General features: G+C 42.3%; 1 protein-coding gene across 1 annotated transcript; it reads left to right on the top strand.

The window, feature by feature from the left end:
• The first annotated feature begins 15,354 nt into the window (after positions 1–15,354).
• On the top strand, positions 15,355–19,000 carry LOC143924633 (parvalbumin beta-like). The gene is made up of 5 exons (XM_077449036.1): positions 15,355–15,508; positions 16,371–16,444; positions 17,209–17,341; positions 18,204–18,313; positions 18,548–19,000. The coding sequence occupies exons 2-5, from the start codon at positions 16,384–16,386 to the stop codon at positions 18,571–18,573; spliced, it is 330 nt and encodes a 109-aa protein (XP_077305162.1). The 5' UTR covers positions 15,355–15,508; positions 16,371–16,383; the 3' UTR covers positions 18,574–19,000.
• Positions 19,001–24,969: the final 5,969 nt, after the last annotated feature.

The raw sequence follows: 24,969 nt of genomic DNA, 5'->3' as shown, positions 1-24,969 counted from the left end.
TAACACAACAAACCTACACAGTCCCTGTCTTGTTTGCACCGCCTGTATACTGCTGTTCTGAGTATATAGGGCCTGGGGGCCACACGCATTTCCTTTTTTTAATATGGGTACGGGGTTCCCCTTAATATGCGTACAAGACCCAAATAGGCTGGTAATGGGCAGGGAGGGCTACCCATGCCATTTTTCTCAATGATTTTCAACCATATTGCAGGAACCAGATATAACATTAAAACCGCAAGCAGTTTTAAATGGTGTTATTTCCGTTTAATGTCATTTTGTGCAGGGACTGTTCCAAACACGGGAAACACGTGGCACTTCACAGGCATACTACAGACACCCCCCAGGCACCATATTTAAAGGAAATTTCACCTTTTTTTTTCACTTTAATCGTCATTAAAATCAGTGCTCCCGCCAAAACGGCAGTTTTTAAAACTTTTTTTTGCAGTGACCCATGTCCCCTGAGGCAGGAGGCAGGTCCCCAAACCCTTTTTAGGACACTATCTTGCATATTAGCCGTTAAAATTAACACTTTCCATTTCGAACGTTCGAGTCCCATAGACTTCAATGGGGTTCTAACGTTCGTTTCGAACGCGGGGGTCGTTCGCAAGTTCTGGTGCGAACCGAACCGGGGGGTGTTCGGCTCATCCCTAGTCGCAGTCACAATAAAAATTGCTGATCGCTGCCATTACTAGTAAAAAAAAAATATTAATAAAAATGCCATAAAACTATCCCCTATTTTGTAAACGCTATAAATTTTGCGCAAACCAATCAATAATCACTTATTGCAATGTTTTTACCAAAAATATGTAGAAGAATACGTATCCGCCTAAACTGAGGAAAAAAATAGTTTTTTTATATATTTTTGGGGGATATTTATTATAGCAAAAAGTAAAAAATAATGCGTTTTTTTTTAAATTGTCGCTCTTTTTTTGTTTATAGCGGAAAAAAAACGCAGGGGTGATCAAATACCACCAAAAGAAAGCTCAATTTTTGGGAAAAAAAGGACGTCAATTTTGTTTGGTAGCCACGTCGCACGACCGTGTAATTGTCAGTTGAAGCGATGCAGTGCCGAAGCGCAAAAAGTGAATAATGATTCCCAGAGCTAGGGGGGAGATCCCAGTCGTGAACTTGATATCCTGGAGACTTCTCCCCATCGCCAAGTACCACAAGGTGGAGACGAGCCTTTGCTTGGGAGTGATGGCTTGCAGCATGCAGGTGTCCTGCTTGTTAATATAGGGGGACAGCAAAGCCAACAGAGGGTGATAGATGGGGTCCATCATGCATAGATAATTCCTGAAATCATCAGGATTATTCTCATGGAGCTCCCGCAGCAAAGGCATATGAGAGAATTGGTCACTATTAAGTAACCAATTCTTGGTCCACAAACTCCTCCTCTCCCTGTTCATGGACTGGACTTGGGTCAAAGCAATAACTCCAACACTAAGCCCAACAACAGCATGTACTCTACGACAAGTACGTACCAGCAACATGGCTAGAAAACGGTCGCTGCTCAGAATAAACTGACAGAATGAACTGAAAATCAAAAAAGACCTGAGAAGAACGAGCTGAAAATCAGAAACGAGCGGACAAGAACACACTGAAAAACAGAAGCAAACTATAAATAGAATGCACTGAAAGACAGGAACGAGCTGACAACACACACCGAAGAACAGATACAAACCGACAAGCACAAACTGAAAAGCAGAAACAAACTGAAAAGTAAGAGCCTGAAAAGCGCGAATCGTCTCTCACCAAACTTCTACTAGCACAAGATAAACATGAGATTAGCAGAAGGAGCCCAAAGGGTGGCGCACTGGCTATTGAACTTCCTTTTTATCGGCTCGTCGTACGTGTTGTACGTCACCGCGTTCTTACGTTCGGAAAGACAAGTTTGAGTGAACAACCCTCAAACAAAACTCCACGGTTTTGTCGGCGGAAAGTCCAATTGTGTGTACGTGGCATAAGAGAGAACAATCTCTATTGTAAATTGGAGAGTGCGAATTCCATCATGAACAAGTAAAATTCCTAGGTTATGTCATTTCCACTGCTGGTTTTTCAATGGACCCAGAGAAACTTTCAGCAGTCCTACAGTGGCCCTGTGGGTTTACGTCCTCTGCAGCGTTTTCTTGGCTTTGCCAACTATTATCGGAAATTTATTTGTAACTTCTCATCCCTGGTCAAGCCCCTACTGATATGACCAGAAAGGACGGTAACTCACAGGAGTTTATCTCCGGAGTAGGGATGAGCCGAACACCCCCCTGCGAACAGGCAAAAAATTTGTTCGAACACACGAACACCGTTAAAGTCTATGGGACACGAACATGAATAATCAAAAGTGCTAATTTTAAAGGCTTATATGCATGGTATTGTCATAAAAAGTGTTTGGGGACCTGGTTCCTGCCCCAGGGGACATGTATCAATGCAAAAAAAAGTTTTAAAAACTGAAGTTTTTTTGGGAGCAGTGATTTTAATAATGCTTAAAGTGAAATTTTGCTGTCAGACTGTTCTAAACACGGGAAACATGCGCCTCTTTACAGGCATACTATAGACACCCCCCAGGTAAGAAATTTAAAGAAATATTACACTTTTATTGTTTCACTTTAAGCATATTAAAATCACTGCTCCCGAAAAAACATCAGTTTTTAAAACTTTTTTTTGCATTGATACATGTCCCCTGGGGCAGGACTCAGGTCCGCAAACACTTTTTATGACAATACCATACATATAAGCCTTTAAAATGAGCACTTTTGATTTCTCCCATAGACTTTTAAAGGGTGTTCTGCGGCTTTCGAATTTGCTGCAAACACCCAAAATTGTTCGCTGTTCGGCGAACTGGCGAACAGCCAATGTCCGAGTCAAACATGAGTTTGACTCTAACATAAAGCTCATCCCTGCTCCAGAGTCCATTAAGGTCTTTGAGAGTTTCAAGGCTGCCTTTGTTTCTGTTCCTGTGTTGACACATCCTGATCCTACGTTAAATTTTATCCTTGAAGTTGATGCTTCTAAGACTGGAGTTGGCACCCTTCTGTCTCAACATCCTACCTCTGAGAGCGCTATGCATCCTTGTGGCTACTTTTCCAAGAAATTGTCACTTGCGGAGTGCAATTACGAGATTGGTGACAGAGAGCTGTTCGCGATCATTTTATCTCTGAAAGAATGGAGACATCTCCTTGAAGGTACCACTGTGATGGTTCTTATTCTTACTGACCATACACATTCCTGTCTGAGGCTAAATGCCTCTCTCCTAGAAGGGCGCAATGGGCTCTTTTCTTGTCTAGTTTCAATTACATTGTGTCATTCTTACCCGGTACTAAGAATGTAAGGGCTGACGCCTTATCACGACAATTCTCCTCCACTTCCAAGATGGAGTCGATTCCGGTTCCTGTGATTCCTCCGGATCGTATTATGGCTAAGGTTCACACCAGTCTCACTTCTCCTTTGGGTGACAAAATTCTTGCTGCTCAGGTCCATGCTCCTCCTGAGAAAACTTGCGACCGCTGCTTTGTCCCAGAGAGTCTCCGTACTGCTCCAGAGTTACAATTTTTCCAAGGCTGCTGGTGACCCTGAGAAGAATCAACTCTTTTGGGCCATTTCCCAACAATTCTGGTGGCCTAGTCTACGTGCTGATGTAACCGCCTCCATAGCTGACTGTTCCCTGTGTGCTCAGAGTAAGACTCCATGACACCTTCCAGTGGGCCTCCTAAAACCCATACCCAAATGAGAAAGGCCCTGGACCCACCTGTCTATGGATTTCATTGTGGAGTTACCCAACTCCCAGGGTAACACAGTTACAGTCAGGCCCATGAATATTGGGACATTGACACAATTCTAATCTTTTTGGCACACCACCACAATGAATTTGAAATAAAATAAACAAGATGTTTTAATTGAGGTATTTACATCCAAATCAGGTGAATGGTGTAGGAATTACAACAGTTTGTATATGTGCCTCCCACTTTTTAATGGACCAAATGTAATGAGACAATTGGCTGCTCTGCTTTTTCATGGCCAGGTGTGTGTTATCCCCTCATTATCCCATTTACTATGGTGTGCATATTGGCATGCAGAAGATCAAGGAAGACAGCAATGATGTGGAAAAAAGACTAAAAAACATCATTGATGTTTTAGGCAGAATCTAAAACACCCCAAAATTATTCAAGTTATTTTAAATTTTCAGATTTTTCAAACTATTTTAAAATATTTTGAAAGCCAAATTTTGAAGATCTACACAGTGTGTCAACATATGCTATCTGCCATCAAGGGATATTAATGTACGCGTTTTGTGGGTGCAACCCCTTCCTCACAACTAAAATAGATGAGAGGAAGGGGTTGCACCCCCAAAACACATCCAGTGATCCCCCATGATGGGAGCTGGCACATGTTGACATTAGGCATGGGAACAGGAGGAAAAACAACATTTTGACTCTCAATTTGTGTGCATCTTCAAAATTTGTTTTTCACAGGGGTGACATCACCTCATCTGATGAAGGCAATATCAACACAGTTTTGACATACTGATGTTGCCTTCACTTTGTCAAAGGTGAATTTTGTAAGTTCCTGAGTTGTGTATGTTTTATGGTTTTAAACATGCCTTTTTAACCCAAAAAAGGCTATTTCTACTGTCAAACCTAAAAATGTTATACAACAAATATGTTTGTTCAAAAACCCTTTTTTAACGCACATGTGCTTTGAGTAAAATGTTTTCTACTCAACAAAGTGTGGCTTTTTCTTTCAATATTCAATACCAGTTTTTGGAGTAAGTTGGTGTTTACAGTGACAATGACAATTATTTACTAAAGGCAAATCCACTTGGCACTACAAGTACACTTTCAAATGCACTTGCCGTGTATCTTGTAGTGCAAAGTGTTTTTTCCTTTAGTAAATAACCCCCACAGTGCACTAAAATTTGCCCCAATCAGACCAGTTTCGGGAATCAAAACAATTAATTTATGGTGCTGAAAATGATTTTTTTTTTATCATTAATGCATTACATACATTAACAACAAAAACAATGTGTGTGTAGCAGACCCACAACATAATAGTTAGCTGAAGAAGAGATTTCCATCTCATGTATCAAATAAATTACGTTTGGACTATTGAAGAAAATGGCCAAAAAGAAAAGCCCCTTGGAAAACCTAGGAGACAGCTAAAAGAAACACAAGCAGTAAATCAAATGAAATATTATTTCCGTTTAAAATAAAAATGTATTTTAAAAATGTTTATCAAATATTTTCTGGCAGGGGGCATGGCTAAGCTGGCGACCTGAGCGGACACGTGTGATCCGAGCACCGCTATTACCTGCTTCTATTATCTGCTTAATTTCAAGATCGCATCACTCTCGGGTCTCCACGTGCGGAACGAACATGGCGACATAGACGGCGCCGGCAGATCCAGCCACTCTGGGGGAGGATCGCTTCACGGCCCTCATTCAGGCTATCACCAGCTGCAAAACCACCCTCACGTAGAAGATCGATCTCCTACAAACCAACGTGGGGCTTATGTGGAGGGGTATGGACAGTTTCTGCGATCGGCCCAGTGAGGTGGTACACCGGGTAGGAGAGAGGGAGGACACCTCACAAAATGACCGGGAGTCTATACGCACTTTGCGGGTGAAAGTGAGAGTGCTGGAATCCCATGCTGAAGACAACGAAAACAGGAGCAGGTGGAACAACCTATGAGTGGTCGGCCTGCCACGTTCACAGAGCAGCTCCTACATACCCTGCTGCCTAGAGCGCAGTTCTCCCCACATTTTGTTGTGGAGAGAGCCCACAGGATGCCGACGGTCTGAGGCCCAAAGGGCTTTCCGCCACGCACTTTCATATTCCGGCTCTTGAACTTCCATGACTGAGACCTTGTCCTCCATGAGGCACGAAAAAGCGACAAGCTCCGGTACGAAAATACCAAGTTAACGATCTTTCCGGATTACTCCGTAGAAACACAGATGCTCCACTGCACCTTCGATCATGCCATGGCCCTATTGCGCACAAGAGGGATGAAGTACAATATGTTGTTCCTTGCGCACCTCCGAATCATCGATGGCGAGTCTACCAAGTATTTTTCCATCTTTGACCTCGCAGCATTCCACACCTCGCCTTCGGACGCTAACTACAGCATCCAAAGGGGGTGGGTGGATTTGAGAGGAGGGGGGGTGGGGTAGGGGAGAAGCGGGTAGATTAAAACACCTAGGTGTAGAACAAGATAAATAACCATGGTGGTTAGATTAAGAAGAGCCGTAGGCAGAGAGACTCGATATCTTGGCTGTTTACTTGTAAATCAACTCTATTTAATAAAACACATTTGAATAAATAAGCCACAATGATGTGTAATGTGGGAGGAGATATAGATGAACCTAAAAGTGAATTGAGTCTCCCGAATAAACTCACTGAGGTGGCAAAAAAAAAAAAAAAAAAAAAAAGAACTACAGCATCCAAGAGGGTGTGGAGGCTCTCTCGATACTAGATTTAAGACCCTACTATAGACTTTGAAATGGACAAACATATCTCTGAATTCTGGTTGCTGAACGACCGCATGGCCTCTCCGGAGGGCGTCTGGGACACCTTTGTCCGAGCCTGCTACTAGTCCTCCATCTCAAAAGCATGTCAGGACACAGCCATGACTGTAGAGGAGGCAGAGTCTAGAGCTCGCTCCGTAGAGTCTCAATATGTCCTAACGAAAAGCCTGATTACCTTTCTGGACATGCAGGCTGCCTATCGTGAAGTGGTCCTTCTGAGGGTTACGAAGGCCAAAAAACGCAGACCGGCACAAAAGCAGCTCATTTTTGAGCAGGGGGAAAAAACTGGCAGACTCCTGGCATGGCTGGCTAGGAACAACAGCAGGTTACCAGTATAGCCTATATAAGAGTTGACATGGGGGCAGAGGTGACGGATCCTTAGGACATCAATGCCCGTTTCCCTTCCTACTACAAATCCCTGTACTCCTCCAGAGTGACATATTCCACTGAGGAACTGGGTCAATATCTGGACCAAATTACCTTTCCCAAACTTACTGAACTAGATAGGGACAGACTGGATGGTCCGATTACACTTAAGGAGGTGCAGCAGGCATTGGGCACTCTACAGGCGGGAAAGACCCCTGGGACGGATGGGCTACCAACATAATTTCATCGACAGCACAGTGAGCAACTGCTACCTAAATTACATGACATGGTGTCTCGGGCCCTAGAAGGAGGAGCCGTCCCGGCCTCCATGTCCGAGGCTGTCATTGTGGTGATCCCCAAGCCAAAAAAGGCCCAGAGCTGTGCACATCCTACCGGCCCATATCCTTACCTAATGTTGACATTAAGGTACTTGCCAAGGTTCTGGCCGGTAGGATGAATGAAGTTATCCTCACCCTAATTCATGAGGATCAAGCGGGGTTCATGCCCGGTAAAGGGACAGATATCAACCTTAGAAGGCTGTATGCAGTTCTGGCATCCATCGATCTTCTCACTCCATTCGATGCAGTGGCCTCTCTAGACGCAGAGAAAGCATTTGACTCAGTGGAGTGGGTTTACCTGTGGTAAGTCCTGTGCGATTCGACTTTGGGCCTAATTTAATCTTGTGGGTTTAGGCCTTGTACAGCTCTCTGTAGGCTAGAGTGGGAACCGGGTCCACCCTTTCCTCACCCTTCTGGCTCTGCAGGGGCACGAGACAGGGCTGTCCCCTTATTGAGCCAATGGCGATCCTTCTGCGCCTCTTCAGAAGCAGTGGATGGAATACCCATGGGCCTAATACAAGAACGGATCTCTCTATATGCCAACGATACCCTTCTATACCTGAGGAATGACAGAGATTTCCTGGGAATGGCCCTATCCATTATAGACACACTCGGCAGGTTCTCGGGTATTTGTATCAACTGGGGAAAGTCTGTCCTGTTTCCGCTATCCCCCACAGACGTAGCCATGCCGACCAACACACCCCCACAGATAGTTTCCCAATTTAAATTTATAGGTGTCATCATCCAAAAAGACCTGTCAATGTATATCACCCTTAACCTGACCCCGGTAGTCTATTCCCTGACCAGAAGAATGTGCAGCCTGGAAAACGCTGCCCCTCATATTAGATGGTAGGGTTAATCTAATTAAAATGACAATTCTTGCCAAATTTTTATACCTCTTTAGGCAAACCTCAACTCCTATAATGCTAGGCTTCTTTAAAAAATTGGACAACATAATTACGTAATTTCTCTGGCAAGGTAGCATGCCGAGAATAGCAAAAATTACTCTGCAACTCCCAATGTCCCTGGGGGGCTAGCCCTGCCCTGCTTTGTTAAATATTACTGGGCTGTGGTCCTGGTCACAGTCCACTGGTGGCTCTCTGAGGTGGCAGTCAAGCTGACGGCCACTCTTGAACCAGCTCTGTTGAGCTCCTATGCCAAACTGAGTAACCTGATCCATTGCAGACCTCTCTTCCAATCCCCGCATCACCAACTCTATGGGTACTACACTAAAGGTGTGGAATGCTGTGAGGTCAAATATGGAAAAACCAGACACTTGGTCTCCACACACCCCACTCTACTGCCCCACTTTAAAACCATCCCTGATCCGGTGATTTGGGCACGGTTTAAAATTAATACCCTGGGTGACATTGTGTCTGACGACGGGAGGCTGCTTAGCTTTGATGACCTTAAAAGAATCCGGACCTTACCAAACCGTGTTCTTTAGATATTTACAATTACGCCACACGTTCCAGGCCCAATTTCCATGAGCCATAAGCCTGGAAGTTCATGTAATCGAAGCCTTGCTAAGAGCCCCGGGACCCCGGGAACGGGAGGAACTCTTTCCACTCTTTACTCAATCTTAGCAAATCTTGACACCTCTAAGGTCTCTCAACTGTTTTCGGTATGGCAATCAGACATCCCGGAGATGGCTGACGGTGACTGGGAGGAGGGCATACAGCAGTATATCTCATTGATGATCTTGGCTAGAGATCGCCTAACTCAGCTAAAGTTTCTCCATCGGGTCTACTATTCCCCGGAGAGGCTTGCTAGAATATACCCCTACAGATGTCCAACATGTTATAGATGCAATACTGCGGTCGGATCCTTTTTCCATGTAGTGTGGTCGTGCCCGCAGTTTAGGCCCTTTTGGGAGGGAGTTGTGGGGGTGATAAACTCTATAGGCAAACTGAGGGTCCCCTATGACCCAGTACCACTGTTGCTAGGTATCTGCGACACATTAGAGGCCCCACAATGTAAAAAACTCTGTATTTTACACAGCTTTTTATGCTAGGAAAGCAATCATATTAAAATGGAACAAGCCCCTTCCTCCCACAGTTCAACAATGGCAAATGCTGATAGACTTGGCGCTGCCATTATAAAAACTGGCATACCTGGGACGCAACTGCCCTAAAAAATTTGATAAACTATGGGAAGCCTGGGTATGCGAGCGTCGGTTGCCTCTGGATTAGGACTAGGATGGAAGCAATGTGACAGATCTGTGTAGCATGAAGTGCAACGTGGGTACAATTGTGATACGGGGTGAAGGAACGTTTTGCTACCCTCCCGACCCTCCCTTTCCCCATCCCCTGAGAATCCTTACCCCCTGTGCTCCTAGCTTCACCTTGCTGTACCCTTGCTGATGGATCTCTCTTTCTTGCTCTGCTGCCACTAACCTGCTCTAATGTTACAAATTCTATTGTATTATATCCGGGAGCTTAATGTGTAGTCAATGGGATTGTATCACTGCTTACCTTTGTATGTTTTGAAGCTTAAATAAACTTTTTCTGTTAAAAAAGAAAACATTTGCTGGCATATCCATGACCCCCCTACCCACAAAGTATTCCATATATTTTTGATGGACCTCACGTGCGCTTTGGGGGGGCAAGCCAGGACGGCCAGCTTCAAGTGCCATCAGGATTGTTGTTTGTTCTGGAAATCCGTCCTCAGGCCCAACTGAGGCCACATAGTTTGTAGCATTTCTCCTAAAAAAAGTTGTGTAGAATGCAGCATTCAAGTATTAAATGGTTTAGTTTATATTCCACCATGTTGATTGGCGTCAGAAATAGGCGGAACTAGCTAGCCATTATGCCAAAAGCATTCTCAAACCCTGTGGTCTGGGGTGAGTGTCCTCATCGGAAAGAGCCACATCAAGTGATCACCCAGCCCAAATTCTTCATCAGCGACAAAGACGAACGGTAGACCAGCCACATTGTCTTTCGGGAGGTAGCAAGCCACCACTCTGGAGCCATCCATAGAACTTGTCTGGGCGATGACTCCACCATCTGACATCTGGCCATTCCTCCCCGTGTCCACATACAGAAACTCATATCGTCGACACCTCTGCCAATATCACTATAGTATTAAACCCCTTATAGTTGTAATAGTATGACCCCCAGTTTGGGGGGTGGGAGGATGTGGATGTGTTTCCAATCAATTTCCCCTCCGCAGTTGGGAAAGTCCCACCTCTGGGAAAATTGGGAAGCCACAGTCTGCCATTCCTGTGTCGTTGAAGGAAACTGTGGAGTGAAACAAGAAAAAAATGAATTAGTACTTTTGCACATAACATTGCAAGCAGATTAGACACAAACATTCTTGGCCAATATAAGTATAAAACATTTATTTTAAGGAGTATTTAAAGACAAAAATATAAGATCAACTTATCAGATTCCTCACCTCCTCTGATGGCCCATTGGAAAAATTTTAGGGTGGAGGGGAGATGTTTTGGACAGGTAACCCTTTCCACTTCATTAAGAGCTAAATGCATAAATAATGTGTTTTACTTTGGCCAGCCCCTCCTTACTTACACTATTGGCAGTCCACTGGACAAGTAAGAAGTGTCATAATACAAAATTATGAATACACACTGTCCAAATTGAAGCACATTTTTACATTCTGCAATTACCTATCAAGATAATAGGAAAATAAAACTTTAAACAGTACCATTTGAAAGTATTCAGGCAGGCCCTTTCACTGCATGCTTTTGTGAATTCATCCATAAATATGAACAGGAAAGAGGTAAGTATAGTGTGTATGGGTTTGGCAAAGTCAGCAGATATAGGATTGGTATCGGGTGACTTAGCGGTTGGGGGGAGGAAGGGTTCCAAATGAGTTTGGGACCCCAAAAAAAGCCTCTTGCACTCTGCCTGAATTTAAGGACAAAAATAACATTTGTACACATTTTAGGTAGTGGTTAGGGTAAAGCACTACTATGGAGCTGACAAAATACATTGTTAAGTGACTAGGCTAGGTGTGTATGGGCCCAGGATAGCATACTGGGGAGGTTAGTCAAGGCAAATATGCATGAAGGACAAAAAGGGAGCAGTAAAATCTTCCAGCTTGCATGAGGACAAAGAGGACATTCACAGCATATTACAATCATGGTAATTAGGGAATGATGAAAGAAATACAATACATTAGCAAACATTAAATACATGTGATGTTAAAGGATAAAACGTACCCTAGTATAGTCCTTCTGCAGGACCTGAATGACGGCAGAACAGATCTCTGGAAAAATGATTCCCAGAGCCTGGGGGGTGATGCCTTTGAGAACTTTATGTCCTGCAGACTTCTCCCCATCACCAAGTACCGCAACGTGGCGACTAGCCTCTATTCAGGAGTGATGGCTTGCCGCATGCAGGTGTCCTGCTTCATAACATAAGGGGACAGCAAAGCCAACAAACGGTGAAAAATGGGATCCATCATGCGGAGATAATTCAATTCCTGAAATCATCAGGATTATTCTCCTCGATCTCCTGCAACAATGGCATATCCGAGAATTGGTCACGCTGGAGCAACCAATTCTTCGTCCATGAACTCCTCCCTGCCCTGTTCAGGGACTGGGCTTGGGTCAAAGTAAGAACCCCAACACCAAGCTCCCACATAGCACAAACTCTGTGATCAGTAGGTAACCACAACATGGCTTCAAAAACGGTCGGCTGATCAGAACAAACTAACAGAACGCACTGAAAATCAGAAAGACCTGAGAAGAGCGACCTGAAAATCAGAAACTAGCAGACAAGAATGCACTGAAAATCAAATACGTACTAGAAATAGCACGCACTGAAAACCAGATGCGAACTGACTACACACACTGAAAACCAGATACGAACCCACAAGAACAAACTGAAGAGCAGTAACGATCGGAAAAGTATGTGGTCGGAAATACGCAAACCGTCTCTCACCAAATGTCTACTAACACAAGATTAGCATAAGGAGCCCAAAGGGTGGTGCACTGGCTATTGAATTTCCCTTTTCTAGTGCCGTCGTAGGTGTTGTACGTCAGCGCGTTCTTGGCGGTCGGAATTTCCGACAACATTTGTGTGACCGTGTATGCAAGACTAGTTTGAGACATCCGTCGGAAATAAATCCAGGATTTTGTTTTCGAAATGTCCGATCGTGTGTACGCGGCATGATGGGGCCACAGAACGAGCCAATCAGTCCTTGGAGCAATTCTTATGTTGTTATATTTCTAACCATCATAGCAACTGGTCAGACCTCTTACCGTGGGCGGAGTTTTCTCACAATAGTGCCTTGAATTCTGCTTCATGATTGTCCCTGTTTATATATATATATATATATATATATATATATATATATATATATATATAGTTTTTATAGTATGGGAATCAACCTTCCATGTTGCTTGACTCATTTGTTCCGCAGAGTATTCCTTTGTTAGAGGAGCATCTCCATGGTCTTTATTCCACTTGGGCACAAATTCAGGAGGCTTTGCGACATGCTAATGATAGATACAGACTCCATGCTGACCAAAGACGCCTGCCTGCACCTTCCTACCAGGTTGGGGACAGGGTCTGGCTATCACCTCGCAACCTCTGACTTCGTGTTCCTTCTCTAAAGTTCGCATCTCGGTTTATATGGCCTTTCCGTATTCTTCGCAGGAATAACCCAGTGGCTTACTCATTACATGACCTTCTTTCTAATATGCGTATCTCAAATGTAATTGGTCTGCAACCGCTTTACCACCTCTGTGCCTCATCCTCACCCTGTACAGGTTGAGAACCATGAGGAGTATTAAGTAGAGTCCATTGTTGACTTCCATAGTCTCTATAGGCACATACAGTACCTAGTGCATTGGAAAGGGTGCGGTCTGGAGGAACGCTCTTGGGTCTCATCCTCAGATGTACATGTCCCTGTCCTTTGAGGGGGGAGGGGTCATTAAAGAGGGGATACTGTCAGCTTCTCTAAGCTTCTCGGTTAATTTCCAGCTCCTATCTCTCCACAGTGACTCACCTGTTGATGATTTCCTGCTCGTCAGTCCTGCCTATTTAAGCAGTCGAGATGATCTCTGTCTTTGCCTTGGTCACATCTCCAGAGCCACTTTCCTGTGTTCCTGTTAAAGACTTGCTTGGCTGACATTCCTCCTGACTCCAGATTCTGCTTGCTGTTCTATTTTGCTCCTCTCTGACTCCCTGACATTTTGGCTTGTCTGACTATCTGTTGTGGTTCCTGAACTCTGGCTATGTTTTGACTACATTTATTCTGTTTACCCTTTTTTATTGTTATTATTAAACAAGTGTGATTTAACTGTACTTCTGTATCAGTCTGATTCATAGTTCTGACACAGGATCTGTAATAGGGTTAGCAAGATCAGCAGGGGTCTGTCCAGATCTATCCAGCCGGAGCAGGGAGCACGGATCGTAGGGCACAGATTATAGGACACAGATAACATATCTCAGAGCACTAGAGCAGGGAGAACAAGGGAGCACCGAGCACAAAGCTCATAGCACGAATCGCAGAGACCAGGGACCAGGTCAGACTGAGAATCTACAGGGGACCAGGGACCCATGCTGAAGCACACAAATGGCTCCTTTCCTACTCAGCCCTGTCTCCGCTCTGTTCCCCACAGTGAGCACGCTCTCATGCCACAATCACCAGCCTCTTAGCTCAGGTAAGCCTGTCCACAGCTATCATGATTTCAAACAGCAGGATCAGAAGCAGAGCCAGCACACGTCTGCTCACATTGAAGCCCGGCCCAACCCCCCACAGAGTGAGCGCTATAACTCCAAATTTAACACACCTGCTCCCCATTCACACCTGAGACCTTGTAACACTAATGAATCACATGACAGCAGGGAGGGAAAATGGCTAATTGGGACCAATTTGGACATTTTCATTTAGGGATGTGCTCACTTTTGTTACCAGCAGTTTAGACATTAAAGCGGAGGTCCACCCTAAAGTGGACCTTCCGCTCATCGGAACCCTCCCCCCCTCCGGCGCCACAATTGGCACCTTTCAGGGGGGAGGTGGGTGCAGATACCTGTACAGTACAGGTATCCGCACCCACTTCCGGGATAGCTCTCTGCGGAAAGGGGCGTAGATTATGCCCCTTTCCGCAAGTGCCCGCCCCTTTCCGCAAGTGCCCCGCTGCCTGCTGGGAAACACACAGATCCCAGAGGCAGCGGGGACCGTCCTTATTGCGCAGCGCAACTCGCGCATGCGCAGTAGGGAACCGGGAAATTAAGCCGAAAGGCTCCATTTCCTGATTCCCATACCCAAGATGGCGTCGGCAGGACCCGAGAGACGATCTAGAGATCGGCTTCGGGTGCCGACATCGCGGGCGCGCTGGACAGGTAAGTGTCACTATTTTAAAAGTCAGCAGCTGCAGTATTTGTAGCTGCTGGCTTTTAAAAAAAAAAAAAAACGCGGAGTCCCGGCGGACTCCCGCTTTAATGGCTGTGTGTTGAGTTATTTTGAGGAGACAACGAATTTACACTGTTATGCAAGCTGTACACTCACTACTTTACATTGTAGCAAAGTGTCATTTCTGCAGTGTTGTCACATGAAAAGATATAATAAAATATTTACAAAACCGTGAGGGGTGTACTCACTTTTGTGAGATACTGTATATAATAATAAATACATCCAGAAGTAGGATATATGGATACTGTATATAGTGTGTGTGTAATATATTATAAATAAAAAATATATAAAGATAGCAAAAAAAGTATATATGACTACATAATTAAATACTGTAAACCTGGGAAGTCAGGCACAAAGTTCTCACAACCAGTGACTGAAAGGATATAAGAAATCATCTAAACCCCATACTATCTACCAAAACTTGAAATATTAATTTTGGGTGGACAAACCATTTTAGCACTTGTAATAAACAAGCAAGATAAAGAAATAACATACAGTACATGTTAGTATACAGAATGTGTTACATGAACTGACAGCTGTTAAATAGCATGCTGCTTTGCATACTTCTGAGTTTTATCACACAGAGAAAGCTGCAAAATCTAACAATTCATAGGGCTGTTTTTATATTTTGCAAGCTAGCATGGAGCAACAAGTGTGGTCTGGCCTTAGTGTTTCTGATATAAAATTGTTGACAAAGCCTTAATTTAAATTCCTTGCAGAATATAAATAACCAGTTCATTAGCCAGCAAATTTTACACTCCTGCTTAGGAAGAATTGATCTGTGTCTGGGTCCCCTTTGCTACTCTATATGGTCTGGGGGTGGTGTCTGCAAACGTATATAAGCAGAGACCCTTTGCAAGATAGGCACAGCTCATTCTGTAGGACTCCTCCATTGCAAAAAGTGCCCAAGGTGAGTTCTATACTCTCCTCTCCTGTCTGTTTCTGGGATTTTTACTTGCTTCAGCACGGAAGAATAAAACCTTACAAGAGTAACCTTTCTGCTATATACCAAGGAGAAAAATCAACTTGGGACAAGACACACAGCAATTTCTGGACTACAGTCATTGCAAAGGAATAATTTGCTGGACCTCTCTTTATTTGCTTATGTTCATCCACCTGCAGCTGCTCAACATACCATCAGTTACTCAATTTTACTATAAAAAGGACCCTGGGATTTTTTTTATCTGATACTTCTACCTGCCAAACAGATATGCAATAGATATAATATTGTGTTGTGGGTAATTGTGGGTATTTTGAAAAAACTTCTTTGCTTCTATTCTATTATTTAGTAACAACCAACAATCAGAAATCATCTTTCTTTACTCTGATTGCTCTAAACCGATGAAAGGTGAAAGCTGATTGGTAGCTTTGAGTTACTGCTCTATACACGTCATCATTGTTACCCTTTGGTATTGCTTTTGACAAAAGTTGTTTTATTTCCTAGAAACTGAAGGTCTGCGGATTGTTTAGTTAAGGTTGATATGAAATAAATTAACTTATTCTTTCTACTATCTGCTAGGATATGAAGCTAATCTTATTAACCTTAGATGTTGAAATGTACTCTTTTTAGAACTAAAAAATATTAGATTATAAAAAAAGTTTTAATTCTGCTTTAATAACAAACTTTATAAAAGAAAAACAGGTTGTGTTATTTGCTTGACATTGTAGAACACATATGTCATTTCCTACAAATTGTTTTTTCTTTCATCTAACTAAATTTACACTTTTTAATGTTTCCAAAACTCATTTTGTTAATTATCATTTATTTCTAGAACTAAATCTAAAATGGCTTTTTCTGGTCTCCTGAGTGAAGCTGACATCACTGCTGCCCTGAAGAGCACAGAAGGTACTGTGCCAACCACTTTGTTACCACTTTGTGCTTTCATCATTTTATTTATACTGAGTAGCAACATGACAACTTGTAGTACCTTATGAGAGAGGATTAACACTCTAGCAGTAGAAACATTGCCTCCTTTTGGAGGAATTGGTAACTGCAAGCCAGATTTCCTTCAGCCTGCAATCATTGGAAATAAATAGTAATTCACTGATTGATTACACTTTACAACAATTAAACATTAATTGGATTTATGGGGTACAATACATTTGCATAATTCTGTGTTTAGAGTAGAATTTTGATCATAAGTCAATATAACAACTTAAGCTGGTTACATTCTCTCAAACCAACACTTGTGGCACAGAGTAGCCTTCTTCTCTCTGTTGCTCTGACTAATGGTGTGTAGTGAGCAGTGGCTTAGAAAGGATGCACAAACTCTCAGGGATAGTAATGTACAATTTTATCATAATTAAATTATCTTATTTCATTACCTAAAAAAAAAAAAAAATATTTCTTAATTGTAATTAGTTTATTACATTATATTACCAGTATTACAATGCCCTTATTAATTCCTTATTCTTAACACCCTCTTTACATTGGATTGGCAGCTTTCATCTTAGATGGGCAACCCCTCTTCCTTAAGACAAATATACACTAACATTTGTATGAATATATTTGTAAAAATTTGTATTTGACGTGACATTAGTTTTAACATTTATTCACTTCCTACATAAGGACTTTAGTATTCACATTTAAACTTTTCTGTTTTTATACAGCCAAGGACTCCTTCCAATATAAATCTTTCTTTGCCAAGGTTGGCCTGTCAAGCAAGTCTGCAGATGATCTTAAGAAAGCCTTTGCTATCCTTGATCAGGATCAGAGTGGCTACATTGAGGAAGAAGAACTCAAGTATGTATCAGCTGAAAGCCTGCTAAAATAAGATGATATGGGGGATTTAGAATGTTTTATAGTTGTAATAAAACAAATACATTTTTATTACATTCACATACTAAAAAACTTAATAAAAATAGAATTATCTACGATTAATACTTATACAAAAAAAAGGGAATAATTCCAGATATTCACAATCTACTTATGCATGCACTAGGGACTCAACTCAAAGTATTACATTACAAGGCTGCTTGTGTGTCAGCAGGGGCATTGGAAGACATAGGTTTTAGGTTCTTGCAAGGCGCAGGGCTTTTTGTAGTAATTAACACTTGTTCTTTTAATAGACAAAAAGCCAGCTTCTGATGGCATATCCTAATTATAAGATGGTGTAAACACCAGACAGAAAAATATTGATTTGAGCTTGTCAAGGACAGTTAGAACAAATCCCTGAGTACATGTTGGGAGTGCAATAAATCTACTCATCTGCAATATGATCATGAATATAAGAGTAGTGTTTGACTACAGATATTATATTTAGACACAGTAGACCTCATTAGTGCAGATTAAAAAGATTCTACATTTGACAATAATACATTCAGTGTTGGGTGTATATGTTTCCTGCAAAGGTACTTGTCCCAGCACATGCTTTCCTGTGAAGGTACTTGCCCCACCATTCTTGCCATGTTACCATAATGTCAAACACTGCAAACAAACTTTTGTATTTGTCTTTCTTTTTTTTTTTCTTCTTCTTCTTTTTTTTTGCTTTTCTAAAATGTATAGGATTGTAAAAGACTACCCTGTAAACTGACACTGCAGTAATATATTTCTGTACTGTCATTATCAACAACACCAACTGTCTCTCTCTCTTTTTTATATTTAGAAAGTTCCTAAAGAACTTCCAGGCTAATGCCAGGGATCTGACTGATTCTGAAACAAAGGCATTTCTTTCAGCCGGTGACTCTGATGGTGATGGCAAAATTGGAGTTGAAGGTAAGCATGCAAATATTATCTTATCTATATGAATAGAAGATCATTTTACAACCAATAGCTACCATAACCATGTAGAATAAATAGAGTGTAACCGTAAGTTAGGTTTTTATGTCTAATTAACTGCCTACCGAAACATCTGTCTATCCATCTGTTGATGTGACCATATGTATCTATCTAGTATTAGCTAAAGGGTATTATAATTAATTTTGTTCTTTTTCTTATCTTTTTTTTTAGAATTTCAGGCTTTGGTTAAAGCCTAAACAAGAGCCTCAATGGATTATCAAAATCATTTAAATCCCCCCTTTTTGTTACACGGAAATGTTAGAGGAACCTGGTTAACAGAGATAAAATTTGCCCCGTTGAAGGGGATCAGATTCTGAATCAACATCGTCATTCAAACTTCAGTGTCATCTCTCCTAGTTGGACAGATGTGATGCAGACTGTTCAACCATCAGCTACTGGATCCTGAGCTCCTGCAACCAGCTGTTAACTCAACGTTACACTGATGCCTCATTCTATTTATTTATATATTTTTTACATTGGTATTGCATTGCCAGCTGTTTAAACTATTGTACCTTTTGTAAATTGACATTGATGATGTTTAGTCTTGATGTCTTCAAGGAATATTTAAAGCAGCAAGGATGATGTAAACACAATGCTATCCATTAAAACAATGTTTTGGAATCAGTTTGTGTCATGTTTCACTTAACAGTTAAAAATTGGTTTTGGAAAATCCTTATTAACAAGATATAAAAAAAATAAAAATAAAAATAGAATAAAACAGAGCACATTTCTGGGGACTAAAGCAATATGGTGGGATAAGCACTGGTGGAAACAGGACTTTTGGTATTATGCAATTCATTGCAGTCAAACAGCCAGGCACTCCATTTCTTTGAACTGAACAAATAAAACAACATTTTTAATATAACTCACTTGGGTTCCCAAGCTTGCACACATGCAATGACCATTATAAACCTCAATCTCACTCCCCCTGTAAATCTTTTATTGTATGTTCCTAGTGAATGCAACTGAAAGAATGGAATATCCCACTAGTTGTAGAGCCAATGGCAGAGAAGTCTCACCTCCATGGTCCCCAAGAGAAAAAAGTAACCATCTGGCCATTCATTCCACTATGCTGTAACCAACACTGAAATATCACTTTTGCATAAACTGCCTTTTTAGCCCCTTCATGCCTAAAGGGTAAAACAAATCTTAATGCCTGAGCACAATTTTGAAACTTTGACATGTGTTAGTAAAACCGTACATATCATCACAACTACTTTGTGCATCCAGGTGAATTATACCTTTTTTTTTCCAGGACAAATTGGGCTTTCATTTGGTGGTAAATGGTAATAAATATCTCCTGTTTTTTTTTTTGTTTTTTTTTATTAAAAGAAAACTGGCCCAAAATAATCACAAATAGTCTTTTTTTTTTTATTATCTTTTTTTTTACTACCATAACCTACCACCAAATAACAACCCAAAATAAATTTGCCTGCTCCCAATGATCACAGTGATGCCACATATGTGTATGTTATTTGTTGTTTGTACCCGTAGCACAGCCCCAGAAACATTGCACATTTTGTTTTGTTTTTATCCAACCTAAAACACACTGATACTAATTTAAAAAAGGTTTTGTTCTTGGCCTTTGAATCTTACTTGACCCAAACACTAGCCCTGGTGCTGACCTAGATCAAATATTGATCTAGGTATTTCTTTTTTTTTTATAATAATAATATTACGGTATTATTATTATTATTATTATTATTTTGTACACACTTTTTTTTTTTCTCTGCAAGGAGAGAGAAAGATACAATTTATCTTTCTTCTCCATTCACAGAGAGAGAAACACAGGGCCTCACAGCGATTAGATGACCCGGAACTGGGATTTATCGGTCCCAATTGTTAGTACTGTCGGCGCCAGGGGGTTAACATGGCATCAGTTTCCATCTTCTGTGAAGTCAGTTGCACGTATTTGTTCTCTTCTTTAATTCCTCCTTATAAATATACGCATCTCTCGTGTGCTCTATGTTTTTCCTGAACTCTTGTGGGTTGCTGCTCTTCCCATGATAAAATCTATACACCCATAGGCCATAGCCAACAATTCCAAGGACACCTTTTTATGCTGTATGTTCAGCAAACCATTGCAGTGATTTGATTAAGGGTGGGGCATTAATTTAAAATGTGTGTGGCTTTTACAAGAGGCATATCGTTAACCTAATGCCATACTTTTATTAAACATTAAAAGTTTTTACTGCTTCACCTTAAGTGGCAAAAATTATCCCTCCTGTTGCATTTGAGGGGCAACACTGCTGCTGAACAGGACTTATTCAAGTGAATAGGGCTGTGCTGCAACCATAAGCCAAATGCTAGGCTCACAGCTGTGGCATGGTATTTCCATTCACAAAGCCCATTCGGCTGCCAAAAAACAAACAAGCAAGCATTAATGAGGTGGCATGATCAACTCCTGAAAACCTGCAATGCTCTCTAAAAAGAATTCCACTGTGGATTGCTGTTCAAAGAGTGACACAGGAGTAAGCAACCCCTACAGCTGGCCCAGCATTACTCTTTTTTTTTTTTTTATCAGCCAGCACCTGAAAATTTTCCAAGACTCCTGTTCAACTCAATTCAATCATTAGACTGACAAACGGCCATAGATGGATCGAAATTGGGTCCATCTATACCCAGCTTTAAGCTGGGTACACATGGCTTGTTTTCTTTTTCTTTTCAGATCCACCTCTCTTGTGTGGATACAGGGTATCCCCCTGCCCCCCACCCCCGCCGAAACATTGTATTCTTACAGAGGGGACTCTCTGCTATCAGTATACACTGATCAGCACTGCAGCCGGCTTGATCAAGATGCTGATTAAGGAAGGTTTTCAGCAAGTCTGTTCAACAGAAGTCAATCTAATGATTGGCTCCTGTCAAACAGGGAGGGCTACACACCGATCAAAATTTGGTCGGTCCCTGCTGAACTGGCTGAATTTCAATTCATGTATATCCAGTTTTAGGCTGGCCATAGATTATTCTTTTTTTTTCCACTAAATGTGGATGGGGGAATACTTCCTGCTGTGTCATTGTATTCTGGCAGAGGGGAGGCTTCCCCACAGTCAGAATACACTGACCAGTGCTACCGGTTTTAGTCGGTGGTACTGATCAATCAGGAGAAACCTGACAGGTTGGTTGTACAACCAGACTGCCCCAGTCCCTGCTGAACCGGCTGAATTTCCATCTATGTACGGCCGGCTTTAGAGTGTTAACGAAAAGCAAAAGTAAAAAAAAAAAAAAAAAAAACACAACAAAACTTTGGTAGTAACTAAACAAGTAAACACTAATCCCAACATTTTAATAGAGGACTGCAGATATTAACTACACGAACAATCATTCAATACAGTAAAGAAATTGTAGAAATCCAACACCTAAAATAAGGAGATTTAAAAATTCCAGGTATGGATATTTTAGACATATTTACATTGTTCTAGCTATATATACCATACCTGGCTGATACCCCTGGAAATCACTGAAGCAAACATTGCTACTCTAGTGATCTCCACTTCCTAGTCCCATGCCGAGCAGCTGGCCTACCACATCTTAGCACAGCAGGTCGGCTGCTTGACACAGGCACCATTCAGTGAATGCTTAGCATTCACTGAAAGAACATAAAGCATTTTCTGACTAGACAAGGTGGGGAGGTGGGACGGTAATGTCAATGCAGCAGGGCAGCTGCTCAGGATGGGCCCCTGAAGCAAGTGGAGATCACTTGAGTAGCGGTGTCTATTTCAGTGATTTCCAGCTACCAGGGACATCAGCCAGATATGGTATATACATAGTTACATTCATCCAAGCTGGAACAAGGCAACTATGTATAATATAGCAATGCGTGATGTGGCGGGCAGAAAACACACAGGTCCAGGTACAATTTCAAGAATGTATTATTGCAAAGTCCTGCAAAAACAAACAGGCCTGGCGGGAAAGCAACTCAAACGAGAGCACTCAAAAGTTGTAACAGCAAAACCACAGTAGAGTGGTGGACCACATATGCAAACAGTGCCTGTCTCTGGGATTGGAATGAGGCCTGGCTGGTCTGCACATAAATGGGGAGGTTTCCAAGAAAGATGGTGTTTTTTCTACACTGTCCCTATCAGACGGGTGACCTCCCTACTCTAGCCACTCCAAAATGCGGCTAAACCCAGGTCTTAAATAGACTTTGCCTGACCCAAGATGGCTACCAAAGTCACATGGGGTGCCAGTATCCAAACAGTTACCTCCACTTGACCAAGGAAACCATAGAGGTTCCTCCCCCCTTCCTCCTCCCCATGCATTGCCACTGTGGACAAGCGTCTCCTGCAGTCGAGAAAGTAGACTTTACCTGCCTACACCTGGAATTATTATTTAAGTTGCCCTTGAGTTCCAGCTCTGCAGAAGCAACTGGATAGTGGAATGTACAGATAAAACAACTGAGTTAAGCTGCAGCAGAACACAGCACCAGTGTCTACCAACTACCTGTGGACCCAGTCGGCTCCCCCACACTCTCTCCAGCAATAAAGATACTCTGCCTCTGGGTTTTGCAGCCAGCCCTGAAACTCAGGATTTACAATGCACTGAGCACTGTAAGACAGTGGTGGTCAACTTAAAAATCATAGAGGGCCTCAAGTGTGACCCCCATCACTTATAGAAGGATGCACAATAGCACCACAGCACAAAATGAATGGGCTATAGCACACCTCAACTGCCAAAAATTTTAGCTGTGCCTGCATTTTTTGCAGTGTATCACAATGCACACTGAGGAAGTTGGAGTATAATAATCCCCAGCAATGCTGTCAGTGGATGCAATAATAACCCCCAGCATTGGTGTCATTGACAGTAATATTAACCCCCAGCATTGGTGTCATTGACAGTAATAATAACTCCCAACATTGGTGTCAGTGGAAGGAGAAAGATTTGTAAAGGGCACGAAGACTCTAAACATACCCAGGCACAAAAAAGGGGAGCACTGGTGCGACTGACAAAAAATAAATAAATACATTTTAAAAAAATTATCAAGGAATGGTAAACGAATAAAGGGTCTTTTTAGTCCTTAAGAAAAGTCCATAAAAGTCACTGTGGCATGAAGTTCACATTATGGCATAGTCAAATATACCATAAAAAGTGCAGTGCAATTATATAGAAAAAAATAAGAATAATTACAAATATAAATATACATAAATCATTATACATAAATATACATATATACATTCTATACATACATTATTAATATACATTAAACATAAATCATTACATGCATACAAACTCTGTATACATAATATTGTGATGATATCAATTGTTATCCTTCAAGCAGAACTTTCACCTAGCAGCAATAGGGTCGCTGGTTCAAATCCCGACCACGACACCATCTGCCTGGAGTTTGCATGTTCTCCCTGTGCCTGCGTGGGTTTCATCCAGGTACTCCGGTTTCCTCCCACACTCCAAAGACATGCTAGTAGATTAATCAGATCTTGTCTACAAAAATTTGCCCTAGTATGTGTATATGTGTATGTGTTTGTAAGCGCGTCAGGACCCTTTCAGGGTAAAGGACCGCGCCATATCAAGATGCAACTCAACTCAACTTGCAAAATGAAAATTCCACTGCAAAGTGAAAAAAAAGCTTCACCTGTTTGTTTTTGAGCCTGTTCTGATGTTATTCAAAAGGGTGGTATATGGCATACCAGAAGAACAGGGCCTGTAATGCAGACACAGGGTATGAAGCAAGGCCACTATGAAAGGTTAACTAGGCAGGAGAGTTCAAATTGGACAGCAGTCGGCACAGGTAACCAGGAATTGGTGGGAATTGCATAGCAGCCAGTCAATAAGCGTGGTACCTGGTGTAGGCAACAGGTCCTCGGGTAGTGAGGGGGTTGTGGATCTGGCTCCCTCTCTATCGGTTGTTTTCTCAAAGTAACTGCGACTGAACGCGTGGTATGGAGACCCCGTGTTCCTGGCCGCATTGTATTGGAGTGAGGAGTTAATTTTGAGCACACATGAGGTTCGTGCTAGTGCTTAGCGGGACCCCATTTTGTCACTGGGAGTGAGATGGAAAGGTACACTGAACTGGAGGAGAAGGCAAGGGCTCAGCACTGTCCCTCCTACATGCATCATACAATGATGAAGGTGTGTAGTTACATTGGGCGGCATGTTTTACAGAGGGACTCTACACTTAACTACTGCGCGCATTGTACGGCTCTTCTCTAAGCTGGTGTACCTCCATAATGGTGATTTTTAACATGAATACAACCCCCCCCCTGTTCCAGGCATTGATAAGAAAGGTACCCTAATGTGCAAAGCGAGTAGGCCCTGCCCACATGGACGCCCACTAACGAGCAGATCAGCTGCACTTAGGAACTGGGAGATATTTTGCTCGGAGTATTTGCTGTCTTTTGTGTCAAGATGCATCTAGGGGAGGTTATTTGTCAAGGAAAGCCCGGCGCCGCAGGGGTTAACAAAACCCTGTAGGCAGAGGGCTGGCATGACTGGGTGAACAGTGCATGTCAGCCCTCCATGATAGGGGGCACGTGATTGGCCGGGAGTGTAGGGGGGGGGGCGAGTCCTGCTGTGCAGGGAAGGTGATCCCCGTCCCCTCCATGAGGCATCATTCCGGAAGAAAGTTTCCCACCCTCCCT

The sequence above is a fragment of the Lithobates pipiens genome, unplaced genomic scaffold (genome assembly GCF_037356315.1).
Source record: "Lithobates pipiens isolate NorthernLeopardFrog02 unplaced genomic scaffold, aLitPip1_a1.2 Scaffold_22, whole genome shotgun sequence".
In the NCBI taxonomy this organism is placed as follows: domain Eukaryota; kingdom Metazoa; phylum Chordata; class Amphibia; order Anura; family Ranidae; genus Lithobates; species Lithobates pipiens.
This window is presented reverse-complemented; position numbering and strand designations above follow the sequence as displayed.

Excerpts from the sequence above, each read along its gene's own strand:
- LOC143924633 (XM_077449036.1), top strand. The coding sequence starts at position 16,384 with ATGGCTTTTTCTGGTCTCCTGAGTGAAGCTGACATCACTGCTGCCCTG. Across the intron at positions 16,445-17,208 it reads TGCCCTGAAGAGCACAGAAG|CCAAGGACTCCTTCCAATAT; the intron begins GTACTGTGCCAA and ends GTTTTTATACAG. Across the intron at positions 18,314-18,547 it reads TGGCAAAATTGGAGTTGAAG|AATTTCAGGCTTTGGTTAAA; the intron begins GTAAGCATGCAA and ends CTTTTTTTTTAG.